At 40.0% G+C, this 22,373-nt stretch overlaps 1 protein-coding gene across 2 annotated transcripts in view; it reads left to right on the top strand.

Annotated features, from left to right (window-relative positions):
• The window catches only part of SCAPER (S-phase cyclin A associated protein in the ER), a 115,741-nt gene that overhangs the window by 10,010 nt on the left and 83,358 nt on the right, over window positions 1-22,373 (top strand). For both annotated transcript variants that reach the window (XM_053464558.1, XM_053464557.1), the window contains exons 4-8: window positions 983-1,177; window positions 6,109-6,209; window positions 9,002-9,118; window positions 10,797-10,957; window positions 14,272-14,537. In XM_053464558.1, coding sequence (XP_053320533.1) covers window positions 983-1,177; window positions 6,109-6,209; window positions 9,002-9,118; window positions 10,797-10,957; window positions 14,272-14,537 — 840 coding nt within the window. The remainder of the gene's footprint in view (window positions 1-982; window positions 1,178-6,108; window positions 6,210-9,001; window positions 9,119-10,796; window positions 10,958-14,271; window positions 14,538-22,373) is intronic.

The raw sequence follows: 22,373 nt of genomic DNA, 5'->3' as shown, positions 1-22,373 counted from the left end.
CTCCTCCTGGAGCTCTTCATGTAATCGTTATCTTTTTTCTAACACTAACTTTTTCTTAATGTGACAAATCTCTCCGTTCCTCCCCATAAACATTCATTTTTCTTTTGCTTCTTGTCAAGCACCATTGTTCATCTGACATCTTACCCTTAATCACATATGAACCGTTGGCACGTGGGAAGCCAAGAGTTAACTTGTTTTAGTGAGAAGTAAACACTAACCAGTTATTGTAACGCTAAAGATATTTGCTTTGCTGGCATAAAGACGCTCCAGCTTTACTTAGCGAAGCATTAGTGCGATCATCACTCATTCCAGGAGCAGGAAGCCGGCGCTGAGACTTCTCTTGGTTGTTGATAGACCCGTAATCTTAGCGAAGGAAGATTAATTGAGATGAGAAGACTGTTTATGATATTTCATGAGCGTCTGAGATAAGCGCGTTTATTTTTCGTCCATTAATCCAAAAAAAAGGATAAATCACAGTAACAGGAGTTTATGCCTCAATCTCTTTAGGAAATGTTGACTTTATGGAACACAGAGGGTTTCACATTAGCTTGTTCAGTACAAGAAAGGACCGCATAGCTTTACTTTACCACAAAAAGGCGAATCTATTTAACTTCACTCATGCCCTGTCACCGCTTCATTAAGAAATAAATTGTTTTCACCCAGCAGAGTGTCTCGCCTCTGTGCGGATTCCACGGAAATGATCTGCTACCTTTGGTTTGTACTTAATAAAAACCTTGTTAGTAATGTGCCTTCAATAAAGTCTTTGGGGTACAGAATCACGCTTTCCATGTATCTCTTCATGACATTCCAAAAAAGTAAAAAGACATATACGTAACATTTGATGCACTAGTACACATAAACATATACATACACACTCCCCCCCCCCAAAGCTGTGATTCCTCCACATTTGTATCTTTTGTTGGTTTTTAAGTACCATGCGTGGCTCTTATGTGTTACTTACACTTAATATTTCTTTCTACAGATCAACTTGCACTGTAAACTAAACTCTGGCCCCTCTACTGATAAAAATCAGGATAAAAGCCCAACGAAAGCCAGGCACCCCAGAAAAGTGGATCTCCGGGCTCGCTACTGGGCTTTTCTCTTTGATAACTTACGAAGAGCTGTGGATGAGATTTATGTGACCTGTGAATCGGACCAAAGTGTTGTTGAATGCAAGGTAATTTTGGCAGTCAGTGCCTTACTCTATCCAATCAAATGGACACAATGTATCTTATTGGTAATCTTTGTTAACATCTTGCTAAATAAATATTCCAGTATCAATACTTTATCACCTTTGTACCCATAACTATTTCAAAAGATTGTGTAATAGCAATTTCTGCTTAAAAACAAAAAAAACCCTTCTTTCACTTAGAAATGCCAATAATTTGGTTTATGATCGACGGCTTCTCTCCTGGCAGGCAGCACCATGATGTTTTTATTGCAGATGTGTGCACAGGCATAGGACTCTGTGTTTCTATGTTCCCAATGCTTTCTTCATTGGCGGCAGGGTTCAGGAGGGTTCCCTTCTAGCACAGTGGCACAAAGGCCTGCTAAGCTGGCTAATGGGGCCTTAATAAGGAATGTATTCCTAATTGATAACCACAAGTGATCACACAGTGAAAACAAAAGTTAAAAAGAACTTCCCAACAATGGGCAGCTGCAACCCAAGAAAATACACTTTCCGACGGTCCAACGCGAAACAGATCCACTAAGGGGCACTTGCACAATGGGGGGGGGTAGACATTCTATAATTACCATTACAATCTACGCTATTGTGTTTTTTTTTTATGTTTTCCCCCATTGTGCAAGCGCCCCTTAGTGGATCTATAATAGGGTGTCAAGCCAAAGGAGCCAGATCCTGTACAGAGTTTGGAGCAAAGGGTGATGGGATACTTCAGGGATATAGATCTTATATAAACTCCAACGTGAACAAATTTCTAATGCATTTAGGTGGAGATACATACATAGCTTTGAATATAACATAGTTGCACAAGTGACATTTAAGAATGTCACATAAAATATAAGTCCTATTTGAAGGAGGCTGCAGGGGGCGCTGTTGCGGTTTGTTTTATACTTCCACCGACAGGCTAAATAGCATACTTTGCTGCAGTCTTTCAGTAAGTATTTTTTTCATTCACTGTTCCTAAATTTCCTTTTGACTACACCTTTGCTTATTGCCTAGTAAACGGACATCTTTACACAACACAACATACTTTTTGTGCTTTTGTTACTCTTGTCGTATACATCATATTCACATGATTAAATCAGCATAGCAGAGCCTCCCTATACATATTTCATTATGGCTAACAGCTTCCGTACGATTGATTAGTGCTTACATAAAACCATAATTATGCAATTTATTTGAATATGTCATCATCTGATTATTCAGTAATGCTTCATTTGAAGTCGATGCTTCTTCTTTTATTCCATTAAGAGATGCGTTTTTTTCACATTGTCAAACAAATGATCATTTAGAGGATATTACGGTTCCGTGATAAAGGTTCCTGTTCTTATATGTTTGTTCTATGGTTGAAGCTTGAACTGCTGCAGCACCGGCGGATGTATCTGCTGCTAGCAGTGTTGTGGGTGAACAGGAGAGCTGTATTGATGTGCTGGGCCCAGGGGTCCTGGCGTCTTGGTATAGAGTGTCATCAGTACAAAGAGATGGCGCCAACAGTCCTGCTGTGCGCGCCAGTGACTAGAATTAATTACAAACCAATCGAATCTGTTGCAGCCAATTGGTAAACTAATTGGTAACTTTAGCTGGGTATCTCCATGTGGTGACCTGTAGTGGGGGAGGGTGTCACTCTGAGAGACACTTTTGTCCAGATCCTGGTGAGATGTCCAGAGAGAGACATGCGTGAGTGGAGATGGAGCCCCTGCCATTTCTTGTCTTGTTTGTATTCCCTTGTTCGTGAAACACGAATCAGGTTACCTTATTCAGTTTGATAAGCCTGATAAGGAGCGTTGAGTTTTCCTATAGACAGGTACTTGAAGGAAGGGTAGGGTTAAGTAAACCTATAATATACTGGTATGGGTTAATGGAATTGCGTGGCTGGTTATTAGAAGCCCAACCAGATACTTAGTAGCATAAGGAAGGGCTTACCAACAAACGTCTATTCATATTTAAAGATAAAAGGGCCAAAACCTTCTACCTTCTATTGTAAAAATGAGGTGCAATCAGCTCTTACATTTGTGATTTGCAATATAGATTTGTACCGCACTGCTTGCTCTACAGGATTTGTATTGTTGTGATTATATAGACAGTCACTTATATAATTTTGTTAAGTAAGGATAGCAATATATGAACCTTGTCATAAACACGGTATTCATCGTCCCTGAAATAAATATTATGTTTCTAAAACATGTTAATATTTTCCTAATATTCTGAAAAGGCTCCTTGGCAAAAAAAACTGACTAAGTGAATATTTCACTTTTCCCCCATAACTTTCCATCTCCGGTCCTCAATAGGAGTGTGGACATCCCAGGCGGCATGCAGAGCAACACTAAATAGTCCATTGCTATATCATAAAGTTCCTGGAGTAATATTTGTACTTTGGAGCAACATATCCCGTAGAAAAGGAAGGCCAAATTGAAGTGCAGCTGTAGGGTGAGGTCCGTGGGTAGAGAGACAACCCATCATGTATTAAAATGTGTAACAATGTAATGCATAAAAGGACAATGTTTTGAACTGGGGTGGGTGTGACAGAAGTGGGGGGAAAAAAGCTTCTTCACCTTCCAGTAACACTAAGGCGACCGATCCCGCAAACTTCAGAAATGTAAGCTATTCCTGGAAAAGTCTGTATACAATCCTTCGTACACCACCAGCCAGGACATAAATACAGCTGACCATTTTGGAAACTTCAACAATGGCACAATATTTAAAACCGTGAAAGACATTTTTTCCTCTACAAAAGGAAACATTTTATTATAGAGCAGTGGATTTATATTGCCTTGTATTCCCAAATATCTGGATAGGTTCTTTTCATATTATTTTTCATATTGTTTTAATTAAATCTTATATCGTAGTTTTATCTAAAGTAATTTATTTACTTGAAATTTGACTTAATTGCGTGATATTTATGTACTGGCAGCTTTTAAGAAATTCCGCATCCCAGAAGAATGTTTTCGGAGACATTTAGACTCTTAACCCTGTCACTGCTAGAGAGGTGCGCAACACATGGAACACATTAACCTGGCACTGAAAGCATTTAAAGCCGGAGTCTGTATAAACCCCTTTCATTATTATTTTAATTATGTTAGATGCAAATTCAATTATTGACATGTAGTATTTCCTATTCAGTCTGGGGTCATGGTATACATTAGAAACATGATAAAGTGAGATGGTGTTAGGAACACGAAGAAGTCTCGTGAAATCAAATCTGTCCCAAAAATCCCAACTGAATGAAGAGAACGTGGCCAAATAGTCTTCATCATATTTGAGGAGCGAGGTACATTTGTCCTGTGTGATATCCTTGTATAATCTTCGTTTTGCATACAACAGTGTGCCAAAAATGGATTCATGTCGACCTAAATGAGGAATAGAGGCATGCTAGTGCACAGAAATGTGTCCCAGTGGGGAGCAGCCGAAATGGAAGTGATAAGTACAGGGCTGCTTATAAATGCCTTACATACATCTACCTAAGCCAACTATGACTATGCAAGCAACTAAGGCACCAATGTACAGAGATTTCACCAAATGACCATACTTGGTGCAAGGCTCGGAGTTAGCAGATGACATCTAAATTATACATACTGACTTTATGTATAATTGTAACTATAGCACATTGATATTATACTGTTTGCAACACACATAGAAACAAAGAATGTGGCGATGAATAAGAACCATTCGGCCCATCTAGTCTGCTCATTTTTCCTGGAGTTAATCAGTCTCTGGTCTTGTCTTAGACTCAGGATAGCTTTATGCCTATCCCGAGCATCTTTAACTAGCGTTCACCACGTCTGCTGGGATCTATTACCTTCTCAGTAAAGTTAAACTTCCATATGTTACACTGGATAAACGTCCATACGTTATACTGGATATGAGAGTAGAGATATAGGGAGGTGCCGAGTTGTTAAGTGCTCCATAGGTCACGGTCAAGAGTTTAAATTTAATTGTGGAGGGTATAGGGAGCCAATGGAGGGACTGGCACAGTGGGGCAGCCGATGATGAAGGCGGGTTAGGAAAATTAGTCTGGTAGCTGTACTCAGGATGGATCGGAGTGGTGGATGGTAGGAGAAGGGGGAGGTCAGTTAGTAAGGGGGTTGCAATAATCCAGATGGGATATTGCAAAGGAGTGTGTTAGTATTTTTGGTGGTTTATTGTGTGTGGAAAGGATGAATTTAAAGACAATGAAGCCAATAGGATTTTATGTGTCACATGTGATGCCTTCAAAACAGACTTGGTTTGTTGAGTGAATTGTGGAATTATCCACATTGATCGAGATGTCAAGAATTGTGGACAGATGAGATGGCTGAATAACCAGAAGCTCTAGATGTTTTCATAATACATGTCAGAAAATGGAATGAAAATCTACTGCACCTAGTTTTCTGTAGCTGTCTGTCAGCTGGCCATGCTGATGTTCTAAGTAGATGTCTTATCCAAGCAGTTGAGACTGGGATTTCTTCTTTCACTTCATTGTGATATTGTAATATTCTTTTTAACCGCATTGCTCAAGCAGAAACAGTGGGTAGCAGATGGCAACTTGACCCTGAGAAAGCAGCATGTAAATTCTGTACTACACGCTGCTTTGTACAAATTTTGTGTGCATAGGAAAAATAACAGTAATGTTGCATGTACATTAATGAAATGCAAGTTATTCCGATTTACAACATGTATCAGTTTAAGCTCCGTTATTCTTGTGGTTTATAATTATTTCTCTATTCCTTTCAGTACTGTCTTGGTCCGAAAAATCATGTGGCCATGGCTCCCTGGAATGTACATTAACTATATCACTATGTTTTCTAAGTATTTAATTTCCAATGTCATTATTACAGTGGTTCAGAAAACTGTTGGAATCTCTCTTATTTCTCGCTGGATTATACAGTATGTGTGGTAGTCGCAGCAGGAGCGTTGTTTCTAAGTGCTTGCTTATATTTTGTCTGTAGGAAGTTTTGATGATGCTCGATAACTATGTGAGAGATTTCAAAGCTCTTATTGACTGGATTCAACTTCAGGAAAAGCTTGAGAAGACAGATGCCCAAAGCAGGTAAATAACGGCATGGGGAATTTCTGTCACCTCAATAATTAGTCTAGTTTTCTTCACAGTTTACTCTTTCACTGCCATGCCTGGTGTGTGGAATTGATCAAATGGGCCAGAAACCCAATACACTGTATGTGGTCTAGCAGTCCTGGGGTTATAGTGGGGAGGGTTTTTTTTATTTATTTATTTATTTTTTACTGTACTCTTGTCCCTTTGCATAAGTAAATACTGTTTAAAAATAGTATGTATGCTAAACTTCTTAATTACGGTACAACCAGTTTGTCAGAATTGACGTGTCAACATGGATACACCTGATATCAAGAAGAAGCACCCAAAGAGTGTGATCAGTGTGGTCCTTATATTGATGCTGTTGATATGTTTAAAAAAAACACCTGTGCACGTTGGTAGGCCACATATTACCAATAAGGAGTGTTCTCTAGAATACATTTTCACAATTTGTTGTTTGTCCCTTATCATTATTTATTTTATAGTTGTCTTCATTTGTATATTTCCCTCTGCTTTCTCTATCACATTCTCCTTTTCTTTGCCTTAATCGTATCTCTTTGTTTTTCTTTCCTTCATCATATTTCCTGTATAATATTCTCTTTATTTTTAGCATTGCCTTCCATGTGTAATAAGCCCTTTCAATAGACTAAATGAAATGAAAATGTATTAAAATATTACATAATAGTCAAAAGTACCTTGGCCTAATGGAACTGCTAAATAGGAAAAATGACCGTCCCTGAAGGGGTTAATATGCAGTTTTGTTTCTGATCGTCTGTCTGAATGACGTTTATTTCCTGCCTAGAGAGTTGAGGAGACTTCTCCTGAATACAGATATTCGGATAGATGAATAGTATAGCCAATATCTATGTGCAGCAGGTAGGGATAAATGAGAACACGGATGACTTTTAACCCTGCCACTGCCTCCTGGGTGTATTAACATCTCTGGTGCTGATGTTATCTTGGTACAGCTGGTTCCAAAGGCAATAAAGCCAGTTTTAGACATTTGATTATTTAGCGTTGTCATTAAAGGAAGCAGGGTTTTTATTGTCTGCCACTGGCGTATTAACATATAGTTCATTCTACTAATGGACCGATCTGTAATCAAATCTTTCATTAAAAAAAAAAAATCTAACCCCACTTGATTATCTCAGGTCCTGGTTTACCTCTGGGTTTCTTTTTTATTATTCTAGCAGCAACTTGCCTTTTCCCTAAAATATAACTTTGAATTGTAGAACAACATGTAAGAGTGCAGCAACAACGGATGAGTTATGTAATAAGCAGAGACAATATACGTATATATTATTTATTGATTTATATAGCGCTGTCATTCACTGCAGCAATGTGTAAGCAGGACATAACCATTTTGCATAACATAACATTTTGGGTTTTTTAGGCTTACAATCTAGAAGTAGGTGGGAGTATATTACAAGAGGGATTTTTTGAAGGACTAGAGGCAAGGGTAGAGTCATGTAAGCCATGATGGGGCATTCCAAAGAAGGGGCAGCCCTTGAGAAGTCTTCTATAAGTGCATGAGAAGTAGAAATCAGATCAGTGGACAGGTGGAGATCATCATATGAGTAGACGGACCAGGTAGGTATGTATTTGGATGTTATTGAGGCGATGTAGGTTGGGAAGGTGCTTTGTAGGTGCCAATATATTATTATTATTTATTTTATTTATACAGTGATTCTTACCGTACATACAGACTAAGACAAACTGATGCATTAGGTAAAGAGGGTCCTGCTCATAGGCTTACAGTCTGGAGGGTTTTAATTTGAATCCTGAAGTGTACAGGGAGCCAGTGAAGAGATTGACAAATGGTAGAGATGTTAGTTGAGCGATGGGAGAGGAAGATTGTTATGTTGTTGAAGACAGGTATATCACGGAGATCAGCTAAGACTGAGTTGCAGTAGTCAAGATGGGAGATAATAAGTGGATGAAGAAGAGCCTTAGTTTCCATCTTAATGTTGGGAACGAGCAACTACTGGCAATGTCCTTAAAGCGTAGGTATGCAGTTTTTGGAATGAATAAAAGGTCAGGGCCAATGGTGATGCAGAGACAGTAAGCAATGTGGGATAGAGAGGACATTGAGGAGAGAAGATACAAAGTTCAGTTTTACAAAGATTGAGTTTTAGGAATTGTTCAGACATCCAGTTACAAACAGGTAAGGCAGTTACTGACATGATCAAAGAGAAGCGGAGAGAGATCATGGGAGGAAAGGCAGAATATAGATTTAAGAGGGTTAGGCAAGGAGTTGGAATCGGGAAAGTTAGTTAGTGAGACACCAGAGGAAGTAAAGAAATGAGGTGGTAGTTTGACAGACTGTTAGGGTCCAGGGAGGTGCCCTGTAGATGATGATGTGAGAAAGAGACGGTGTATAGTTATAAAACAGAATTGTGTGTTTGTATATAATAAAAGGTAAGGTTAGTAGAACTATTTTTAGTTTAGTATAACAGTTGTTTTGTCTTTTGTTTTATTTAGGACTATTGCAAATGGCTTTGAACATAAGCATGGCCCTACCTTGCCACCTGCAGTCATAGCTAAAAGTAGAAAGTTTTGGCAGTGACTTACTCTTATTTTAGGTATATCAATATATCGTTAAATACTACTGTAAAGGATTTAATGCACCATAATATTTGTTTTTCCTGTCCATTGTAACATTTTGCTATAGGGTGCTATATTGTTGGAAGGGTGTGTTGAAGGTCCTGTGGCATAGTAAAAATTGGTTGTAACGTGAGTAATGCATGTCTTGGCTATTTGGGTTGTGATTAACAGTGTGCAGTATTTTTTAGACCTACATCCTTGGCATGGGAAGTGAAGAAAATGTCCCCAGGGCGTCATGTCTTGCCAAGTCCGTCATCTGACAGAGTGAGCTCTGCTTCCAGTGCAAGGAGAGCTCTCAATTTTGGGTATGGACAGAACGTTACACACTGATTAGCTTCTGCATTTTATAAATTTGGGTCCTGTTTGTCAGCCTTCTTCTGTCATAACCTACTTTTAGCCTTCTGACTACTGCTATGTATGGGTGCTTTAAGCTTACATTTACGCATTTTACGCTTAAGGCCTGCTTTTTTGAAAGGGTTGAAGAAAACACAAGAATAATTATTTATCCTGTTTACTAACTGCTTAGAGGACACAGAAATACATGAAATGAATAGATTTGTCAACTACCGCTGTATTGTGTCATGTAAGGTCAGGCATGAGCGTGTACCTGTAATTTGTCCTCTGTAATTGCATGAGCAACAGTTAAGAATTCACATATTCACCGGAAAACAGACTGGACTATTAATCTCCATATCAGTGTATCAGCAATGACCATGAATTAATATACAATTAGTGTCCGAATGGAGGTCGTTTGTGCAATAATCTTGAGAGTGAGGACTTATCTATTCTATACCTATCTTAGCCGTTTTAGGAAACAGTTCACGTCAGTGTCATGATTGCATCCTTCATTGCTATTTGGTGGCCTTTCTATTGAACTATCTTTTGAAGGGGTAATTAACATTAGTTATGGTTAAATACCGTATTGGCTCGGATATAGGCCGCCCCCGTATATAGGCCGCACCCTAAAAGTTTGGTGCTTTTTTAAAGAAAAAGTTTTTTTTCTTTAAAAAAGCACCAAAAAAAACATGCTGCCACTCTGTCCTCCCTCCCCGAGATATGCTGCCACTGTCCTCCCTCCCCGAGATCCGCTGCCACTGTCCTCCCTCCCCGAGATCCGCTGCCGCTGTCCTCCCTCCCCGAGATCCGCTGCCGCTGTCCTCCCTCCCCGCGATCCGCTGCCGCTGTCCTCCCTCCCCGCGATCCGCTGCCGCTGTCCTCCCTCCCCGCGATCCGCTGCCGCTGTCCTCCCTCCCCGCGATCCGCTGTCCTCCCTCCCCGCGATCCGCTGTCCTCCCTCCCCGCGATCCGCTGTCCTCCCTCGCCGCGATCCGCTGCCGCTGTCCTCCTCTGCCCCCCCCTCCTCGACTTACCGGAGCAGACTCCCGGGTGTCTTGCGGGGCCGGCGAGGGACATGTACGCAATACGCGTATGCAACTTCCGGTACCGGAAGTTGCATGCGCGTATTGCGTAAATGTCTCCCGCCGGCCCCGCAAGACACCCGGGAGTCTGCTCCGGTAAGTCGAGGAGGGGGGGGCAGAGGTAAAACGCTTAGATAACCTCCCGTGCCGGCACCCCCCCCCGTGGGAAGTGCTGGCAGGGGAGGCTGTCTGAGCGTATCGGGGAGAAGGATGCAGGTCCCCTGCACCGCTGCGGGGGATCTGTATCTTAACCCCGCTGCCTGCCCGGCGCCCGGGACTGCATGTCCCGGGCGTCGGGCGCTAGAGCCCGAATATAGGCCGCACCCCCACTTTAAAAACTTAAAGTGGGGGAAAAAAGTGCGGCCTATATTCGAGCCAATACGGTACTTTTCTTGTTGTTATTCTTTTGTGGCATTAACTGACTAAATCAAGCCAAACAGAGGCTAGTAAGTCATTATAGGATTAACAATATGGTGGGGGTTCTAAAAAAACATTATGGTGAAAAGGAAAGAATTGCTCTATGTTTTGATGTTTTATGAATATAATAATACATTTTTTTTTAAAGGGGACCTACGCTTACCATTACTCCCAGTCGCCTGACTTCATCGGGAGTAAGTTGGGCAGATAAAGTGAAGGCTAATCACAGCAGCACTGCCGGCAACCAGGTTACAGAGACCATGCGCTCCAGCGCACCGAGCCCCTCGCACAGAGTGCCACATGAAACTGGTAAGGAATGGGCACTATAGACACTATAGGTGAAGCATGCGTTACAATGCTGAAAGCACACTTTATAATGATAAGAAATTACAGGGGCAATAAAGTGAATCTCTGCAGTAGTTCTGTCATTGAAGTCTGCTTTTCTCACTCCAAAAACCCAATTCTGGTGTGTGAGAAAGCAATTTGAGCAAGTTAATCTTGCAACTCTTTAAGGGTTTTGCTCATTTTGATAAAAGATTACAACTCTGTTGTATCAAATACTTTGTAAGAATATAGACACAATGCCACATATCTTGTCAGGTACTTAATTAAAAGTACTCCAATATCCATTATTGGGGGAGCTGCGTTGGGGGCATTAGACTGCAAGTTTAAAGAATTTAATCACTGTCTTAAATTAGAATTATTTAGAAAAAATAGTTTTATTTTTGTAAGTCTTTGCAGTGTGTTTTGTTTTCCACTGTATACTATCTTTTTAGTAAAATGGCAACAAGCTAAATTAAAATGTTACATGTGAGTGGCCGTTATAAATGCTCCATTTGGCCTTTAGCATGTCTTTTGATAGAAACCTTTAAGTGCATATAAACATTTATAAAATTATAGGATTGAAGTTTATTCCAAAGGAGGTGAGTGGTTAGAACAAGCACTTGAAGGTCAGAGGCTTAGATGTAATGTGAGGAAATACCGTATATTCCGGCGTATAAGATGACTTTTTAACCCCAAAAAATCTTCTTAAAAGTGGGGGGTCGTCTTATACGCCGGGTACTTACCAAGCCGGAGGTTCCCACGAAGCCACCAATCTCTCTAATCACTACGCGCCGGCTATTGATGCCGAGCGCAGGGATGCCGTCATGTCCCGGCGCCCGGCATCAATTGCCGGCGCGTAGTGATGAGGGAGCAGGGAAGCCCGAGGTCTGGCACTTGAGACCTCGGCTTCCCTGCTCTCTAATCACTAGGCGCCGGCTATTGATGCCGAGCGCAGGGATGACGTCATGACCCGGCGCCCGGCATCAATAGCCGGCGCGTAGTGATTAGAGAGCAGGGAAGCCGAGGTCTCAAGTGCCAGACCTCGGGCTCCCACAACTGGATGGAAGAAAGAAGACAGAAGATAAGGTAAGAGATGGGGAGAAAGGGACAAAGGGGGGAGAAATATATATATATACATACGTGTGTGTGTGTGTGTATGTATATATATATATATATATATATATATATATATATATATATATATATATATATATATATATATATATATACATATATATATATATATACATATATATATATATATACATATATATACATATATATATATACATATATATATATACATATACATGTGTGTGTAAAGGCAGGGGTGTGTGGTGAGGGCAGTGTATAAATGTGTATGTATGGACAGGCATATGTGTAGATATATATATAGATATATATATTATATACCGTATATTCCGGCGTATAAGACGACTTTTTAACCCCAAAAAATCTTCTTAAAAGTGGGGGGTCGTCTTATACGCCGGGTACTTACCAAGCCGGAGGTTCCCACGAAGCCACCAATCTCTCTAATCACTACGCGCCGGCTATTGATGTCATGTCCCGGCGCCCGGCATCAATAGCCGGCGCGTAGTGATTAGAGAGCAGGGAAGCCGAGGTCTGAAGTGCCAGACATCGGGCTCCCACAACTGGATGGAAGAAAGAAGACAGAAGATAAGGTAAGAGATGGGGAGAAAGGGAGAAAGGGGGGAGAAATATATATATATATATATACTGGTGTGTGTGTATATATATATATATATATATATACATATACATATATACATATACATGTGTGTGTAAAGGCAGGGGTGTGTGGTGAGGGCAGTGTATAAATGTGTATGTATGGACAGGCATATGTGTAGATATATATAGATATATATATAGATATATATATTATATATATGTGTGTGTGTGTGTGTGTGTGTGTGTGTGTAAGGGCAGTGCATGTATGTATATGTCAGCAAATCAACCAGCAAATCACCGGTAAGGTACATCGCTGGGTAGAGGGGTAGTCTTATACGGCGAGTATAGTCCAAACTCTATATTTGGACTGTAAAAGTTGGGGGTCGTCTTATACGCCCAGTCGTCTTATACGCCGGAATATACGGTATGTGTGTGTGTGTGTGTGTGTGTAAGGGCAGTGCATGTATGTATATGTCAGCAAATCAACCAGCAAATCACCGGTAAGGTACATCGCTTGCCGTGATTGGCTGGTTGTTGTACGCTGGGTAGAGGGGTAGTCTTATACGGCGAGTATAGTCCAAACTCTATATTTGGACTGTAAAAGTTGGGGGTCGTCTTATACGCCCAGTCGTCTTATACGCCGGAATATACGGTATTATTTTACTGAAGGGGTGGTGGATAAGGGTAACAGTGTCACAGCAGAAGTGGCGGATGTTAATACAGTAAGGGAGCTAAAAAATGAATGGCAAAGCCGTATGACTATCCAGAATCCAGAGAACACTAGACCAAGGGTTGATTAAGCTTTGAGATAAAAATGGACATATTAGGTGTGCCAAATAGTGCTGTCAATTTCTATGTTTCTATGTTTTATTTTTTAACACATTACACTAATAGTAGTCCATCTTTTAAAAGCTAGATAGCTCTTACACGGATAGAAGGTTATCATAACCTTTCCCTTGTTATTGATGAATACTGTGACCCTGGATATGAATAGAGGGCTTACAAACCTGGTACTAATCTTCTGTTTCCTTTTGAATTGGTGTTGAGAAGCTGTTACTAAATGCTTCCCTCCCATGAGCGTTCTACTTTCTGTCCACCATAAATCTGTCAGTAAGGATAAGGAAGCATAGTGAACAGACTCCAGTTGGGAACAATAATTCTATGTGTTTTTCAATTGAAAAGAAATAAAACAAAAATCATATTAAAATATTCCTGTTGATTAATATTGCAATCATACAGCGCAGTTATATAGTTACAGGCTGTCTGGGAGTTTTTGTATAAACTGTATGTCTCTTTTGTGTTGAATTTGCCAAGATATTCAGTGTCATTAGTCAGATTTTGAGATTGGTAGTTATTGCTTTTGCCCAAATCAGAGTTTGATCTGGTTGGCCAAACACATCTGCTTTTGACTGAAAGCCATCCTATTGATTTTAATGGAAAGAGTTTCTCGCCAGTGTTTGGCTGGTGTGTGGCAGGGCACTGCAGCTCTGGAGCTGCAGCTTCTCATGCAGGTGTTTTTTTTTTCCAGTTAAATTTTGCATATTAAAGTGCTTCCATTGGTCAACACTATTCCTAGTACTAATAATAATGATGGTTCTCGTTCACAACAGAGCGGACAGATGCCGAAGGCTGGGAGACTGTACAACGTGGCAGGCCGGTGCGCTCCAGATCTACAACAGCGGCAAACAAACCCTCTCCTACAGTAGCGGCAGAACAACGAGCAAAAGATGACAGCAACAAGGAGAATGTCTTTTCCAAGCCAAGCGAAGTGTTGCCACACGAGATCTATAAATCCGACCTTGCCCCGGTTCTTGTGGAACCTCCTCAGAAGGAGTTGCTTTGCCCGTGTGAAATTCCTCTGACGGAAATAACCCAGGTACCATACCTATACATACAATGAGTTTATTAGGAAGTTCAAATCTTACCCCTTCCTCTGCAATATCTGTCATTTTTTATTCAAAAATGAAGATTTGTTTTAGAACGTCACATGTTTCGGGAAGCTACGCTGTTAGGGAACTCATTTCTTTGACCACACTTTTACCTTCTCATTAATGCTTAGTTTTTTGTTTCTACTTTTTCCTGACCGAAATTGTGAAAAGAATGTATATAATTCTCAAATTCCTGGCTGATGTAAATGGCACCCAAAATAATAATGTCCTTTAGTTCTTGGTAACGCGAGCTTGCTGCCTCAGATACTATGGAAATAAAACATATTCTGCTATTTTTGCCTTTGGATTTTGAAGAAGACAGAGCCACCAGTTCAGTGATGGCATCTTTGGGAGGTTGTATCGTATGAGGATCTGGCATTTTGTGTCATTCCTGGTTTCATGGATATATTATATATTTGTATTTGCATTTTTTGCAAAGTTTGAGTATTTTCGTAGTAGGCAAATATGTGATCTTTACATCATTTATTTGTGATAAATTGTGTCATGAACATGTCCTAAAGTTTCTGAAAAAATCTAAAACCATTGTACAACAGACATGGCTTGCAAAATGTATCTTATGGCTCCTATTTTATTTCCCTAGAAATGTATCTTTTTCCAGTTCTTAAGCGTTTCTTAAATGAGGACACCTAGTTCCTATCTTCTTGTTTTTTAAATGTTACATAAAAATGTTTAAAACCTTCCAGCTTTGTTAGATTCCCCCAAAATTAAGATTGAATTGTTTTTATTTTTCAATGATTATCGCACCCATAATATCCATTTATAAATGTGAAGTTTAGGTGATGTGTGAGGTACCCCAAAGGTTTTTCACATAAAAGGGTCAAAAACTGTAGCCTTCATTAGATCACTTTGATTACGGTTCTCCCCATTGGGTCAGTGCTCCTCATATAATGTGGAACCGGCCCATCAATACGTGGATTCACTAAGCAAATAAGTCAGTGGATGGAATTTTTTGGCTTGGCAGCCGCGAGATACTTGCACAGAAGAGCTCCCAGCTGGATAACAACAGCAATGGAAATTTCTTCTATGAATGATGGACACGAGTTGCGCAGCCAAAAATTTGTTAGGTTTTAATTTGGCAGCAGATTGCAAAAGAATAAACTGATAGGGAACAAGTCATTAATTATCAGGAAGCCGGCTGAAGCGGGGTAATACGGCCGTACAGTAGGCAGAGTGCGGTGGAGATGTATTTATTGAAGAGGGGAGTTTCAGCCATAAGATATAAAGACAGCCGGTGACAGGCTGTTAGTACAGACAGACAGAAATAGTGCCTCTGGTAGCACCGCTGACGAATATAAATGGAATAGGTTAAACCATAACCTTTCTGTACTGTTAGATGCCTAGCATTAGGATGTTGGAGGCTACATTAGATATATGTTTATTTTTATAGGTCCTTTGAGAAAAGGAGGTCTACATCTCTTGGTGGTATAGCGGATAGGAGCTGGAATGTGTGTCTGATCTCTCTGAGTTTACCTGGCGTGTAACCCTTGTTTCCGTTTGCCACATGGAAGCGAGATCCCTGTTACAAATACCCCTGCGTAGTTCATTAGCGCAGACAGGATAACGTGTTAAGATGCGAGAGGACGCCAGCAATGTATTAGCTTGGATTTTTGAATGACGGTACAGTCTGACAGCTGGCAGTAATATTGGCGACACAGATCCTTAATGCAGTAGGTAGTACAGTGCGAACATTACGGTTACATTTATATATAATTGCTATTATGTGAAATTGGTTTTAATTTGGCGGCAGATTGCAAAAGAATAGACTGATCAAAATCAAGCAATTAATTAAATTGATGCTGGCTGAACGACTATTAAAACCACACACAGCGTGTAACTTATGGTACTCAGTGAAGTGGAACATTAAATGGTGTTCGGTATGGAGTAGGCGATGTGCTCTGTGAGCAGGAGGTGGTGTGTACTGACTGTAGTTGGCTGCATGAATACAGTGAGGGATGGGGCAAATAATGCCAATTGCTCACGTAACACGTTTGGCCAACATGCTAATCATCCATGTCTGTCAGATTACAAAACCCACAGCCACTGACTGAAATGCATGGGAGGACTGGCAACTTTCAGCCCGGTTAGGCCGGCTCTGTCAGATGACCCATTACAGGGCTCTATATAATGTTTCCTGCATCCTGGGGGTTCACTCAGCCCACTTATCTACATGTATGACGATTAGGGTATGCAAGTTTCCTCTCAAAATGAGTTATTTATGTAGATTGTAAGCTTGCGAGCAGGGCTCTCACCACCTAATGTATCGGTCTGTCTTAGTCTGTGACTTCTCATCTTTTCATACCCCTTGAATATATGTATTGTATTAAGCGCTGCATAGATTGTTGGCGCTATATAAATAAAAGATAATAATAGAGCTGTTTTTGGCCTTTATGCGCAGACATGGGAGACTCTCGGCAGGGTCCGTACACAACATCACCTGACCCCACAATAGTTGTGCCCAGTGTTGAGAGCTAAACCAATCTTGTGCGAGTTTTTATTAAAGCATACATTTCTCAAGTCCTGACTCATTTCTGTAGTGAGCCTAAACACAGCGTAGTCATTGCACACTCCCCATTCAGTGGAAGCACAGAAGTGATCCATAAAATAAATTTTACGCTACACCATATGTGTACCTGCATGTAAAACACACAGAAGCAGCACATGAAAATGAAAGGGACCCAACATTAAGTTACCCTTCTTTTTAGCAGGGTACACCACATATTTTTTCAGAAGCACAGACGGAGGGTGGTGGCAACGGGCCCATATTAACTTTGTGATTTAATGCCCTAGAGTCTTTGTTTTTTCCATGACGCCTGCAATTGTAAGATCTTTGAGGACCACATCCTGTTAGCAGGCAGGCGCAAGGTAATATATAAATAAGATGTTACAGAGTGAATATACTGTAACCATTAATAACCACACCTGAAAGACATTGTAAAAAATAGCATTCAGTTTGCATGTATTGCCTTTGCTTTTTATAGTCTGGTTAATCACATTCAAAGATTCACAATAACTGTGTTGTTAGTTTGCAGAAAGAAAGGCAAAATGCACAGATTTATAAAGATTTTGGAAGCGGTGCCATAACAGGATGGACTTATACTTGGTCACCCCCGAAATGTATTGCTTTGAAGAGTTTTTAAAAATGTATATACAAATATTGTATGTTTTGGTAATGTCATCCGTATATACACTGTATAATGAATGAAAGAATCCTACCATCAGTTCTCTTGTGTTAAGAGAGACCTTAAGCTGGAAAGAGGAGAGTTATAAATGGTGCGTTTCATTACATTCAGATCATTTATATTACTGGAGACTAAACAGTCCTAGTATACACTGCTCTGCTTTCCATCATGGGCTAGAGACAGCAGTCTTATCTATGTTTTCATGTTTATTCCTTGTATGTTTCTGATAACAAAACTTGGCGAGTTGCGAACAGCTGAGGATTTTAAATACTAATGATTTTATTTTTTAGGGAAATCGGTTTTCTTGAAATACTCATTTCTCATAGATAGAAAAAAAAATCATAGGATCATGTTCCTGTGTGGCTTCATCTCCCAAGTAGTGAATCGCTTTGTTGTCTCAGAAGTGGTGGTAAGATCAAGATGTCCAACAAAGGAGATTCCTGCCAAGGAACATATTGACAGCCTGTTGCAGACAATGCTACATTTAGAAAGGAGCTTCCACTGTTTTTATGGCTCGCTGCCTTAGTGATGTTCAGGCTGTTCAGACAGGCTTCATTCTTCAGCAATAAGAGGATGTTGACTTGTTTGTATCAACATCCAAATGGCTTTATATAATAGATATCGATTTGTCTATGGATCTGGCAGAGACGTGATCTTCCAGCGAAAGCCATTACCTCCACCCTTAACACTCATAATGCTTTCAGAAAGAAACGCTCTGCCAGCTGAGGAGGTTATGGCTGCCACATTAATAACACTCATGGTAAATAGTGATTTTAAAATAGTTCACATTAGCTAGACAAGCAAACAGTATGATAAGTAGGGTAACAGGAAAAAAATACAGGATTTATGATCTCACTGCTATATATGCTCTGGGGAGGATTTAAATCCGTTAAGGCCTTGATATAACGTAGTAACTAGCAGCCCCAGTAGGGTAATGTACATTCTCAAACTATAGCAATGAGTTGATGCACTTAAACTCCTAGTTTAGTCGTATTGATTCCCATTGGGCCATTAGTTATTGGGCTGGTATTTATTTCTTGCTAACATCTTGGTTCTGCCAAAAATGAATCTGCGGCAAATGGGCATTTTGAAATCTGAACCATTTGGCCAAACTGGTCTGCTGTAAACTGAAACATCATTTTGTCATTGGCCGTGTTTTATATTCAAGATAACTTCATGCCTTTCTTATTTAAGTCCCTCACTGCATTAACCATTACCACTTCTGCTGGAAGACTGCTCCACTTCCCTACCACTTTCTCAGTAAAGTAGAAAGTCCTTACATTATTCTGTAACCCTTTATTTATAGGCTTATGTATACAGGAAAGCCCATCATCTGGTAGAATTGCCGTTTTACCAATTCTCAGATTGGCACATGAAGCCTCTGACTGCCAGACTAGTAAATCGTCTAGGAAAAAGAAAGCCGTACAATAACATTTCATATCATTTCTTCTTTCTTTTCCCTCTCTGCTTGAAGTTGAACTTTACATGTAAATTGCATGTCTGTTTATTAGTTTTGCTGGAAAAACAATGAAACCAATTTTGGTTTTAGAAATTCTATCATTTCCAGCTGAAACTCCGTAATTTTCATTTTGAGGAAAAAAGATAAGACACCCAGCTCTGTAGCACATATGGAGCTCAAATGTCCACCAGATCATGTTGTTATATTGTGCAAATTGTTAAATTGGGTATTCGTGAGCTACAGCCGCAGGTAGAGTTCATTGGAAGCGGAACTACGACGTGATCTTATAATGCGTCTTTGCGCCGGTTAAGATAAGATACCCTCCATACCGCCTATATTTCTTCCTTTTCGCCTATTTCAAAATATATATTTATGTCTTCTGATCCTATTTATCTTACATCCCACGCTCACTGTGCGAATTATTATTATGAATTGATATAGAGCCATTATATTCTGCACCGATTTGCAATAGAGAAACGCACATTGTATTTAATATAGGGATCTGAATTGGCAACAAGATCAGCAGTTACAATACAGTGAGCAGGATTCTGTACCGGCAAGATTTTTTGACCCGCTGTGACAGTAAATAAAATATTTCTGCTAATTTATATCATTGTACAAAACATGTTTTCCAAGCAAGTCATTGCCAGGAGAGGTACAGAAGCAAAGAACATCCTAGGGATTACAGGGCAGAGTATTTGGCAGGGTCCTGATGAGTAATAGGATTGAGAAGCCTTCATGTCATTCCAAGGCTTACTCCGGAAAACTCCCCAAACCACCAAAGATATTTGCTGCGAGCAGGTTAAATGTTTAATGCAGAAATATGTTTTGGCATCAAGACACTGCGCTCTCTGAACTGTTTATTGTTTGCAGAGGTAAAAGAAAAAGGAAATCCAAAATCTTTGCGGTTTTCTTATTTAATGCTACTCATATAGAAAGCAAAAGCTATGCAGAGCCGGGGAGGAAGAAAGAAAGAGGTTGGACCCACGTGGCAGAGAATATAAGAGCAGTTTACTGTGAATCTTCTTTTCCGACAATAAGAACATCCCCGCCTCATATACCGTACATAATTCAGATTTTTACAATCCCCGTATTTACATCTTATTGATGTGGATCACTCATCAACATCTAATCAGACTTATAACCCGACTGTGTTAAGCTAATGTTGTTGTTCCTTACAATAACGTTTTGAGGTTCTCCTGCAGCTCATAACTACTTTATTAAGGCTAAAACACTCCTACTTAACAATTAGTCCTTTCACCCTTCTTTTCCGAGACAAGGAGATTTTAGCTTACAGTAAAACTAACTAGCAACATATGCAATGCTTCCATTCCAGCAGAAAGTTGTTGATAAAACAGTGAAAGGGTTCTTGACGTAGATCACCGTGGTGTGAGGAGACCTTCCATGGCACCAAATGCAGAATCAGCTTCCCAATACCATGCAGTGTCTGTGGTATGTAGTGTTGATAAAAAGGTTTTGTACCGTGTTAGCCGTTGAGAAAACAGGAGAAAAGTATAGTTAAAATGATACCATTTATTGGCTAATGATTAATGCCTGAGGACGGGACCTAACAACTTGGTCTCGAAAGCTCGCAATTAAACTATCAGTTAGCCAATAAATGGTATCGTTTTAACTATACTTTTCTCCTGTATGTAGTGTTGCAAAGTGTATTTGCAGATGCCTATGGGAAAGAACTTAACTTTTGGAGTTGCATAGTATTTGTTCTGTATATTGGACTAACCAAGTTGCAAAAAACATGAAATGAAGAGTTAATTGTGATATGTGTATGCTGGCATCCGTAACGCGTAGCATGTACCCCACATGTGTTTTTATAGAATTTTCTGACATTCCATCTAGAAAAAAAAGTGAATGTAACTGCACCTTGGATTCTTACCCCCTTAGTGAGGTTAGCTCATATAAAATATCAATAGATTGATCCATGTCCAATGTATGAACAACATATTCAGTATATTCTTACAAATGTTTTCATCAACTGGAGTATTGAGAGTAATGGAATTGTTCTACGTGACGTGTCTACATACATTTGTGTGTTTTTTGCCTGATAGTCTTTTTAGTAGCTGTTGCTGTGGTAAGGTCGTCATGCTGATGTGTGCTGTTTTGAACCTGTACTCTCCATCCTCTTTTCACTCTAGCTTTTGTTCATGAGACCGATGATACTGTTCTAGCGCAAATTGTTATGAATTACGCCACCAACATTGTAGTTGGGTCTTAACCAAAAGGTTCTTATTTATCTTTCATGAGATAAGCTAGTCATCTCCATTGCTTTGCTTTGGGGCTTATTTGTCAGATGGTGACTTAATCTGAACATTAATAAACTCCACACAATAATGTAGCAGAAAATCCTACTTACCACACAAGTATTTCTTTTACCAGGTAGTCTCACCCTTAATTTATAATCCACTAGCTGATCTTACCTGGCTGTGTAATATTTTCCATGAGTTGAGACTATGTCATGTAAAACATATAAAGTCAGGTGCAATGGATAACATATCAGTAAGCATGTTTCCATTTCACTGGAAAAACACAAGCTACACCAACGAAGAGAAAAAAACACTTGACAGGCTATCCTTATCATTTTCTTACGCACCCCTTCCCTTTGTCCTTTTCAGGGGCATCTTTTAATGTATCTTTATTTTGTCCCCTTGTGTGCTTTCTGTCTTTGCTATCAGTTGGGTATGTTTATTTCTTCCTCTGTCCCTCAAACTCTTTAGTCCCTTGCTGTAAGTCTATTTCTTCCAAGTCCAAGTGTGCGTCACATCACCCCTGGTGGCCAGTCTCCTATACCTATGTGGTTGTTCTTTTCTGTTTTGTTGCTACCATCTCACTGTCCCTACTTGTGCCACTAGCCCGTGGCAAGAATGTATATTGTTCGTTTGTGCCAGTGCTTGGATGTCACGCACCCTGTGCGACACTCTAATCAGATTCTTCCTACTGACGTGACGTATACACATTGTCTTATAGCTAACAAGCCATTGGTATTTGCCTTAAGAGTTGATTAATCCAACAGCCTGTTTTACGTTTAGGTGTCCTACATTAGTCAGCGAAGTTCTATATTTCAGTTCTTCACCCAGAAAAAGAAGAGCTTTAGTTAACTGCTTAGTATT

Source organism: Spea bombifrons, chromosome 4 (genome assembly GCF_027358695.1).
Source record: "Spea bombifrons isolate aSpeBom1 chromosome 4, aSpeBom1.2.pri, whole genome shotgun sequence".
Classification (NCBI taxonomy): domain Eukaryota; kingdom Metazoa; phylum Chordata; class Amphibia; order Anura; family Pelobatidae; genus Spea; species Spea bombifrons.
Note: the sequence above shows the minus strand (reverse complement) of the source record. Positions and strands in the feature narration are given on the sequence as shown.